Source organism: Scardinius erythrophthalmus, assembly GCF_964197995.2.
Source record: "Scardinius erythrophthalmus genome assembly, chromosome: 17".
In the NCBI taxonomy this organism is placed as follows: Eukaryota; Metazoa; Chordata; class Actinopteri; order Cypriniformes; family Leuciscidae; genus Scardinius; species Scardinius erythrophthalmus.
The window spans coordinates 26749859-26760818 of NC_138237.1; the positions used below are offsets into that span (position 1 = coordinate 26749859).

Below are 10960 nucleotides of genomic sequence, written 5' to 3' on the forward strand. Positions count from 1 at the left end.
GCAGCAAAGCAGATAGTTAAGAAACAACAGCTCTTCTTCCTACTGCCAGACTAGTGCTGTCAAAGTAGCAGCTACTGGGGTTTAATGCGCTTTGATGTTCCCCACAACGCAAGTCAGGCGGGAGGGAGAGAGAGCTGCCGCCCGCAGGTAAGTTAGCGGCCGCTAGCGAAGTGTAAAGAGCCTAGCGTGGAGCCTTTCTCAGCTTGCAGCAGGCGGCTAATAAACAGGGGGATGTTTAATAGACGCTCTTTGACTAAAGCTAATCGCTAATTCCCATGACACGCTAATTACGGCTGATCCAGGGTCCGCATTTTGGTTCTCTTATTCGTAAACCATCCAGACACTAGCTCGGGGCCACACATGTCTTCGGTGACAGATAGAATCAAACAGGAAACAGGAAACAGGCAACACTAATAATGTAGATCTGCCATGTTGCGCATACTAGAAACGAAACAACCCAGAGTTCAGAAGGAGGCAGCCGAGCATGACATCTGAAACACACCAACGGGCAACACAAACATGTACACGAAAAAGGCTATGAGAAATGGATATGTACCCAGATAACAGGGAACGTTCTCAGAAATTTGGCTTGCGTTCTAGCAAGGTTCTCTCAAAGTTATGAACCAACATTATTACAGTAATGTTAAAGGGATAGTTCACCCAAAAAATGAAAATTATGTCATCATTAACTCGCCCTTATATTGCTCCAAACCTGTATGTGTTTCTTTCTAATGTTGAATTTAAAAGAAAATATTTTGAAGAATGTTGGTACCGGACAGTTGATGGACCCCATTGACTTCCATAGTATTTTTTTTCCTACTATGGAAGTCAATGGGTGCCGTCAAAAGTCCGGTTACCAACATTCTTCAAAATATCTTATTTTGTGTTCAACAGAAGAAGAAAAAAAATCATACGGGTTTGGAACAACATCACAGTAAAAAAAAAACATATGTTTTTACATTGCTTTAACTCATCGAAATAAGTTAAATAACCTTTTTCAAGAAGTTTTACAAGATTCAACTAATTTTTTTAAGTCAGTTTAAAGTAATTTAAGTCGAAATGACTTAAACATCCAAGTTGATTGTACCTCACTTAAGTCAGCAACTTCTTTTTTACAATGATGAGGGTGAGTAAATGGTGAACTATCCCTTTAACAGAACGTTTTTTCAAAGTTATCTCAAAACGCTAGCATAAAAATATGATTTATACATTGTCTTTTTTTCCGGAAACGTTTTAGTTGGATGTTGTCTACGACTTGTTTCAGAATGTTTAGAGAACATTCAGAAGTGACGTTCCCATAATGTTTGGAAGGAATGTTCCCTTAATGTATGTTTAACCAATATATTTTTTTTTTTACATTAAAATAAAATAAAAAACATTCATAGTGTACTTGTTAGTGTACTTTTTGCATGGGGGGTTGAAAAGGGAAAACAAGGGGGATGCAAACTGACAAGAAAAATCCAAAGCAAACAAGGCTCCCCTAAAAATACACACTAACGCTGACAGTTAAACACTAAACAAACCGAAAAAAAAAGTCCAAAAGAGGCCACATGATGCTGTTCTCACTATGGGCATGTAAAAATGTGACACTGCCCCTGGGAGATGCGCATGCACGTACACTACTCTGTGAGATTCATCTGTGCGGGGCGCAAACAGTTCGACCTTTAGCATGTCCTGATGCCCCAACATGTATGAATTAGCCTCTGGTGACATGCGCAGATGGTGCTGTACGGGACGAGATGAACCCTTACCTGTTTAGTCATGGAGTCAATTAGTCTTACATAAAAATCCTGCTCTGTTCTGATGCCTGGAACACACAGAAACGTGACATCAGCATGTGCTTTTCATTACATTTTCCAAAAAACACACATTCACAATCATAATCGGTAACACTTTATTTTACAGTGTGCTTGTTACATAATGTTACATGTACTTACCATAGTATTAACAGTAAATTATGCATAATAACATGCAACTAACCCTCAACCAAACCCTAACCCTATAGTAAGTACGTAAAACTCAGTTCTTATATAATTACACTGTAACAATGACACCTTAAAATAAAGTGTAACCTCATTATCTATAAATCGCTATTACAATGTAATAGATGCCATATTACACTGTAATTACACCACATATAATGCATTCTTGAAATAACACAAGCACATTTTAGTAGCTTCATTGTATTCTAATATTGGCATAAATTATCAACACATAACGTTTTAGTGCCATGTTTTTAAAAGAAATTATTTTCAATTACTATAAAAAGTAACTTTTTTATATAGAAGTCCTTTTGTGATGGGAAAATTAAGCATAATTAGCCTTACGCTACGTGTTAATTAATATTTTGTTTCATAAAAAAAATGTTAATTACATTATGATACTATATAGGCCAACTAATTTAAATGGTTAAATAAGTTTTTCTGAAAACAAATAATGCACGATTCAAAAAAAAATTTTTTTTTAAATTAATACACTGTAAGTTTAATTCTTAACTGTGTTAAAGTCACAGCTTGACACGAGTTCATTGCTTTTCAAACACTTTGGTTTAAAAAAAAAAATCCAAACTCAAAAATGACAGAAGTGATTGTAATGAAGCAAAAATGATACAAAATTTTTAAAAAGCAATTTGCTTGAGAGGTGGCAGAACTAACAGCTGGTTTATTTAGAAACTGACCAGATGACAAATGATAGACAGGCTGTCAGATTACACACTAATGAACATGATCAATTCACACTCACTCGAAGAAAAGCACATTAACAAATATCGTGTGGTCGGAAATAGGTTTTTAATTGATTTAAACCTGGAATGAATTATTAATGCTTTCAAATAAATCGGATGCATTGGGGAAAGTCATGCTTTGATTTGAAGAAAGTAACTGAGAATTAGTTCATGTTAAGGATTGCGTTTAATTGTTCAGACAGGAACGGGCTTGATCGGGTGAATCATTGATTTAAATCACTGCCAATCTTCGTCAAATTGAGATCTCTAATGACAGCACCTGCTACTGCTGCTATTTTAGTGCAATGAGTCGCAGATCACGATCAATGAGTGTGCGCAAACTCGAGCCTCGTGCGCGAATGTGAGCGTGTCTTACCGTTGCTGTAGAGAAGTTGCAGTCTGTAATGTATGCCATTGTTTGTCTTTTCTCCTGTAGTCTCCTGGGTATGAAAATAATATTACAACAGGTCTCAAAATAATACACTACATAGTAATGGGAGGAATGTTACTGCGCTTATAAACATACAAAATCCATTTTAAATAGCCTATATTACTGAAAACTGAATTATCTCATAAATACATTTTATTTAATGCATAAGGTCAAATTAATTTATTCATAGCTGAAGTCTGCTATGTTATATTATAAAGTAGCCTATTATAGTTTATAAGTATATAAGTTTTACTGATAGGCTATTACATTATACAATATTTTATTATGCACGTGCGTGTATATTCATATACGATACATTTTTATATGTCAATTTAGTTCTGCTAAAAGGATTTCACAATTATTTTAAGCTGTAAAAAAAAATATACAGGTTACAGAAGACATGCAAACTGCGAAGAGACTTAATTTTACTTGCGCATTTACCCATTCACCTTAAATTAAAATATATACATAATTATTAGCATTGATTATAATAAACAACTATACAATTTAAATAATTATCCGGTTTAGCTGCTAAAATGTTTTTAATCCTGTTAATATCGCAATATTTGTTTGATTATAGCTAGGCCTGTTTATCGCAAATATTATTTAACAGGCTGCATTAATTCTTTTACTATACTTTACACTTACTATACATTTTACTATGAGTTTGCTGTTTACTTTCCTACAATATAAATCTCTTGCGCCTTCAAAATGAACTATATAAAGGATCGTATTTAGTGCTCCGCTGACAGCGTGGTGCTGAAAATCAGTTTTTAGAAACTCACCTTCTCTTTTTCCACAAATCCGACAAAAGAGGTTCTCTCAATTTCCACCGGCTGTCCTTGTCGGTCATAAAGGGCTAACACGAAGTGGAAGAAGTTGGATTTGCGGAGGTTTGATGGCGGTTGTTTCTCGAAGTGCGCCCGGGCCAGTCCCACTCCACTGCGGGGAAGACACGCAGAAAGGCCCGAGTTAAAAAAAAAAAAAAAACATCCTTTAGATATCAGAGTGGATGTGTCATTGAAATAAAATGGGTGCTTAATTTTTAATCCAATGATTGAGTTTTTGTGAGTTTAAAAATACCTATACAATAATACGCGTGAAAGCTAAATCTTTGTTATTATTATTGTTATTATTATTATTAATAATTTTAGGCTATTTATTAATTATTATTGCTATTGTTATTCTTTTCTCCATCAAGTTTCATCCAGTGGTCTTAAGACCTCCAGATGTGACTGCATGCAAAAAGAGGTGAGCTTTGGCAAAGTACCCAAACTTTGCATCCAAAGGAACTCATCAAAGCTCACTAAACGACAAAGCAAAGCGAATGAAAGGCTTAATCCTCCACAATCCGGATCGGGTTCCCCCAAAACAAGCGCCAGCAGCAGCAGCAGCAGCAGCAGCCCGATCAGTCCACGCTCGCTCCGCGGGAGGTGCAGGCGCAGCCCCGGGGGTCTCTTACCTCTGCGCGGCCGTGTTCGCATCCAGCACCCCGGCGCCTTGCATCCATGTTCGGACTGCGTTCATGCCGGCTCCGATGGGCTCCTCTTTCAAAATACTCCCACTCCTTTGGATGCTCTCCTGAATCCCAAACATGAAACCGGGATCTCTAACACTGTCTTCCCGTTGGTAGTGTTCTCAGGTGCCCACCTCTCGTGCGTAAGAGAGAGAGAGAGAGAGAGAGAGAGAGTGAGCGCGCGAGCGAGAGAGAGAGAGAGAGAGAGAGAGAGAGAGAGAGAGAGAGAGAGAGAGAGTTTGGAAACCAGGACAGATCCCGGTGTCACCAAGACGCAAAGTGGAGACAAAAAGCAAAGAAGCCTTTTCTGTGATGATGATAATTTCGTTTCCTGCGAGCAGCTGGTGCGATCAAGCAGATCTCATATCAAGTGTCATCATGACCTAACAACTTTCCTCCTAGATCTTGTCTTCTTTTTCGGATTTTTCTTTTGTCAGGAAACAACACCAACAACAACAAAAAAGTGGGTAAATCAAGAGCAGGCTGTATCCTTAGCCCTCCTGATCAAATTGAAGTGATTTGTGTCTCTTCCCAAAGGAATCAATCCTTCCTTTGACTATATGAGAGGGAACTAAACACGAGCGCAGGAGCCCAGAGGCTTGAAGGAGGGACCGGGAGAGGCGGTCTCTCTCTCTCTCTCTCTCTCTCTCTCTCTCTCTCTCTCTCTCTCTCTCTCTCTCTCTCTCTCTCCTCCACCCACTCCATCAGTTTGTCAAATGACATTACTAAAGCATTCAAAAGAAGCTGATTGGAGTTAGACGCTATAAGCTCGCGCAAAACGGCCCTGTATCGATCCATGTAGTTATCTTCTTCTTCTTGATGCTGTAATTGCCGGCTCGACAATAAAACACTTTGTGTCTTGTTCGCGCGTAAAGGATTCGCGCGCAGTCCTTCAGAGAGCCGTTAATAAGGGCAGATTGTATGTCATCATCACAGTTGAATAAGTGCACGCGAGGTGCAGTGTTGCAGTCACGGTGATGATAAAGCAAGGTGTAAAAATGAAGAATTGAACCATTTGAGAACATTAACGCAGAGCCTAAAAATATTAAGAACTGGTTCCCAAAAAACAAGCCCATACTGTAAAAAAAAAAAAAAAAAAGTTGCTACTTTAAATTTTTAAGTAGCCTAGAATCAACTTTGATGTTTAAGTCATTTCAACGTAAACTACATTAAACTGACTTTAAAAATGAGTAGCCTATAATCTTGTTTAACTTTAAAAGTTGATAATTGCTTAACTTATTTAGATGAGTTCAAGCAATGTAAAAACATGTTGTCATAACTTATTGATCATATATTTTTTTTACAGTGGAAGAGGAAGGCTGTGTTAGCGGGGAAGAGTAGCCTACAGTGAGGTTCAGTGAGTTCATTACAGTAGATCTGAGGAACCTTCAAAAGGGTGTCAGAGGTTCTTCAAATTAATGCTGCAAGTATTTGAATATGAAGGACGATTTTACAAATAAATAGACCATGTATTATTCAATAAAATTCAGATCCTGGATTTTACAGTATATTCTTCTCATTCAGTAAATAGCCAAATAAAGGGATTACTTATGACTTGGATTTTTTCTTAAATTTGAAAATTGTCCAAAATGAGATAAGAGAGAACAGACTTGATTTGCTCATGAAGAAATTATATGACAGAAAAAAATATTCTGAGCACAAAAATAAAATATGTTTTTTTATGTGGTTGCGCGCGCGTATGAAGACAAAGCTGATTCATAAAAAAAAAATGCTTGATAACACAATATAAATGAAAAACAAACAATTGTAATTGCAATTGTAGCTTATATATAATTTGGACATATACTCTTGACTCGCTCTTAAAAACATGTCAATCCTATTCGATTCGTTTTCTCCTTAGCAATGAAACAGGTGCACGGATATGCTTTGGTCAAATAAACATTCAGAATGAGAAATAACGAAATTTAAAAAAAAAAATATTTGATTCACAGCTATATTACAATTGATGAATAAACATTTAATTGTATGGGATTTATATGAAATCCATTCTAAAAAACAAACGCGCTCCTCTCCGCACACACACACACACACACACACACACACACACACACACACACACACACACACACACACACGGCGCAAAGCATCACTCACTGTAACCATTTTATTTTTCCAAGCTGTATAGCTGTGACTGACAGATATGCGGCCGTGTGCACTGGCCCCTGGGGCCACTGTATTTTTAGTTTGTCCCCTCATTCTCCCACGATGCACACATGCAACTTACATATGATGTTTTTTTTAAAAAAAAAATCCCTTCTGGAAAAGAGATTTACTTAATCATGATGTCAATAAATCATGTCACCCCTAATACTGTTCTCGCGGATAATAACTAAAACCAATAAGAATGAAATAAAAAGAAATATTAGTGGAGAGCATTTTTTTAATAATCCTGATTCGTAACAATGTATGAAATTAATCAAAGAACCAATGGTACTGCACTGTATGAAAGCAAGAACAACTTGCTGTTTATAACACATTTAGCGTTTTTTAAACATACAGTATATATTAATCAGAGCATCATCATTTCATGCCCATGACCCGTGTCACTCTGGATGTTTTCTGTGTATTGTTTATAAAAACCCTATGTATTTATATTCTTCTTGCCCAAAGAATATGACATTTGTTCATAATACTCTTTATCAGATTTATTGCCAATATATTTTTAGTATAGCTTTATTAAATTGTTTTCCTCCGTTGTTAAAGAGCATTAATCAAATATTAAATTTTATGCTCTCAGTTTGAAGCGCGCCATCGAAGCGCCATGTAAATCTATGAACACGTGATGCAGCAGCGCCACCGTGCGATCGAACTTAACATCACACTTACAATCAAGGAAAATCGATCACTGAATAATGGCTTACACTACACAACAAAAACATATTAGCTGTTAAGCTGCAACGCCACTTTTGAAAAATCCCCAGAAATGACATACCCAAACTAAAACAGATACAGTTCATGAACCCTTTGTACTAAAAGCACAAGTATGATCTCGTTTGAAAGCTGACACCTGGCAGTTTATTGTAAATGTAGAATTAATTATTGTCGTAATGAGAAAAATTGTTATAAATAGCTTCAAAGTTTTGTAAAGTTATTAGAAATTATTTTTTATGAAACATCCTCATGAAAATAAAATTGAAATTGGCACTGTAGCAATCTAGAAATGCACTACAGCTAAAGCCACATGTCTAAACATTTTATGTTTAAAATCTGAAGATAATAAGCCCAAAACTCTGTATTTAGTTAAATGTTTTTCAAGACCATGTCATGTGACTAACAGTTAGGGCTAGCTAGCATGTTAGCTTAGCACACCATCAATACACGACAATATATGAGATTAAAACCATATTTATGCTCAAAACGTACTTTATAACTCAAGCTGAATGTTTTAAATAATCTTCTGTGATCTAATTTAGCTTCAGATAAAAAAATCAGACAGAAAATATATTATTTGATAGTATTATGCACAATGATGAAGTCTATATAGATTAGCATTACATTATAAATATAATCTATTATTATAAAAATACCTGGCATGGCTTGAAGAACACAGGCAAATCAGATATCATTGCAATCATTTTTATTGTCTTCAAAACATCTTTTATCTGCATGATTACAGCCGATCTCTGTTAGCTGTGTGTGTGTTCGAGGCTTCCTGGAATGTCACATGATCATGGCTTTTCTTCATGTGCCATATATGGACTATATGTGATGCGATCTGGGAAAACCCACCACATGGTGAAATTTTACCTATTACAGGTTTTGATATCATATGGAAGCTGGTATCAAGCCCTTTCCAAATCTGTTTTTATTTTTATCATAGCTTGTTGGTAGCAAAAGTTATGTTTATCTGAAGTCGGCCGATCGCTATGATTTTCTGGAACGGAATGTTGAGAAAAACAGGTTTAATTAACTGTCACCGTCGAGACGCTTCTTGTCCATCTCGCGACTGTTATAAAACTGCGTGACGCTAGTTTAAACAGGATTGCCGCGAAATGCGCACTATACACATTCACTGTGGTTTATTTTAAAGGTACACTATCTTTGTAGTGTTAAGGGACGGACAGATGTAGGCCTATGGGATATACGGCGATTGTTTTTTTTTCACCTCTGCCGGGCGTTAGAGAAATGGTCACAATGCATTAGCCTAGCCTAGAGAAAGAAAGTATTTTCAGCTTGACACTATAAATCGCTGTTTTTCTGCACTAAACAAGGGAATTTTGCCGAGATATTTTCAGAGATAAGAGAAAAGACGTTATAGAATAATAATTTAATGGAAAAAAAAAATTGACAAAAAAATGACATTCAAACTATTTTGGAATTTACTGAAAACGGCCCAGCGCGACATCCGACGGGTTTTCCCAGATCGCATCACATATTACTGTGCATATAGCGCCCTCAGGCTATTGGTATGAATTGAAAACACTGTGAATTAGAATACCAAACGCTCATAAAGATTACATTGACGCATTTGGGTATAAATTCAATAAATATTATTCCTGTCTATAGAAATATGATGTGAATCTAAAAGAATCTATCAATATTTCTCCAAATCTGCACATTTTTGAGCTAAAGCCCTGAGGGACGTTGTTTTGTGTATCGCTGTCATGACGACAGCACGGGAGTTTTTTATGAATGGGAGCGGCTGACGCGCATAATTCATATTAAAGGTATCGACTCATTTTTTCATTTCATAACTCCTGACACAAATTAAGACATAACTGTCACTATGAGTTTCTCAGAATACAATAGTGGTCAAATACTGAAACTTGAGTCTTATATCTTTTTAATGATGTATAGTTTGTCAAGGTATAACATTAAATCTGATAGTAATTTTGAATTAAATAAATAAAAAACGCTTCAGTGCGCCGACGCACTGGTGAAGCTTAACAGGTTAATGCAATTACTAACAATTTTAGTATTTATTACACTTTAACGTTAGGTAATTGTCAGTTCATGTTAGCATAGGTCCACTAAATAATATGTACAGCGACAACTTAATAATGTATAAGCAAATGTTCAATATAATATTAACAAAGATAAATGGATTTTCTTTTATGTAGTCAATGATAACAAATGGAAACTTATTGTAAAGTGATACTGAATTATGACATTCAATTACATTAACACATACTGAATACTTTATACTATACTTACTGATACTTTAATAACTTAAAAAAAGAGATTATAAAATCGATCTCCAAATAAATTAAACAAATCACCCAAAATTAATAAATATTAATAAAAAAAAACCCACTCAACTTCATTCTTTCTACGTTTCCATTTTATTTTAGATATAAGAAAACTGTGCAAAAACTAGTTGACAGAACGTGTCGAATGTCATTTGTGTTTGCTCATACATCAGATGCATTCATGCACACAAACGTTCATTCAGAAATGCATCTCTTAAAGAACAGCAGGAAAACAATCAGTGTCTTCAGCATCAATCCCACTCTAGAGAGTGTTCACACGCTCCTCGAGACACTTCATCATGTTCTCCGCTGCTTTAACACTGTGCGGCATATCAAAAACATGATAAAAGAATATACAAGGGAATATATCTGCCCATATATGTACACATTTAAATTGAGCTTCACTTCATCTGCTCCGAGAGCATTTGTTGCCCAACAAGGCAAAATATTGATTATTCTCTTTAAAGGACATTAGTGCAAACATAGTATGGCATGACAACTCTGGCAAACAAAATGGGAGTGCGTTTCTGAGAGAAAACAATGGCAAATTAAATCCGCTTTCAATGACGAGATGAAGTGCTGCTGGAAGTCAACAGCCGATATCAAGATCAATATCAAACCTTTCAAGAATGTCACAAAACATCACAGAAAAAAAAAAAAAAAAAAAAAAAAAAATTACTGAAATATTTATATAATGATGGAACTGTATTATTAAGGGAATTTTATATTTATTTTATATATATATATATATATATATATATATATATATATATATATATATATGAACATCCACTGTATTAAAAAAAAAAAAAACTTTTTAATTGATTGTCTACTCACTAAATGTTCATTAAAACCAGAAAACAGGTTTAGTCTATAAAGCCTGTAATATGCTTTCGAAAATGCTCGCTTCCAGGAATCAAGCCAACTGTCAAACTGACAACTTAACGTTATCTGCACTGATGGTTTAACATTATGTGTGACACATGGTAAAGAGAGACAAAAACATGTATGAAAAAGCCTCCCGGCTTTGTACATCCCTTTAAAACCGGGGTAAATAACGAGAGGCTCGCTGTGATAAAACA

At 35.6% G+C, this 10960-nt stretch overlaps 1 protein-coding gene across 3 annotated transcripts in view; it reads right to left on the reverse strand.

Moving 5' to 3' along the window:
* Nucleotides 1-5001, reverse strand: part of ebf1b (EBF transcription factor 1b) — a 142749-nt gene extending 137748 nt beyond the window's left edge. Inside the window, exons 1-4 of one of the 3 annotated variants that reach the window (XM_081391509.1) lie at nt 4615-5001; nt 3938-4094; nt 3099-3162; nt 1752-1807 (exon numbers count right to left, since the gene is read on the reverse strand). In XM_081391509.1, the coding sequence (XP_081247635.1) occupies nt 1752-1807; nt 3099-3162; nt 3938-4094; nt 4615-4748 (411 nt within the window). In that variant the 5' untranslated portion in view covers nt 4749-5001. The remainder of the gene's footprint in view (nt 1-1751; nt 1808-3098; nt 3163-3937; nt 4095-4614) is intronic. The other 2 variants (XM_081391508.1, XM_081391510.1) reach the window with 2 other exon arrangements.
* Between the last annotated feature and the right edge of the window lie 5959 nt (nt 5002-10960).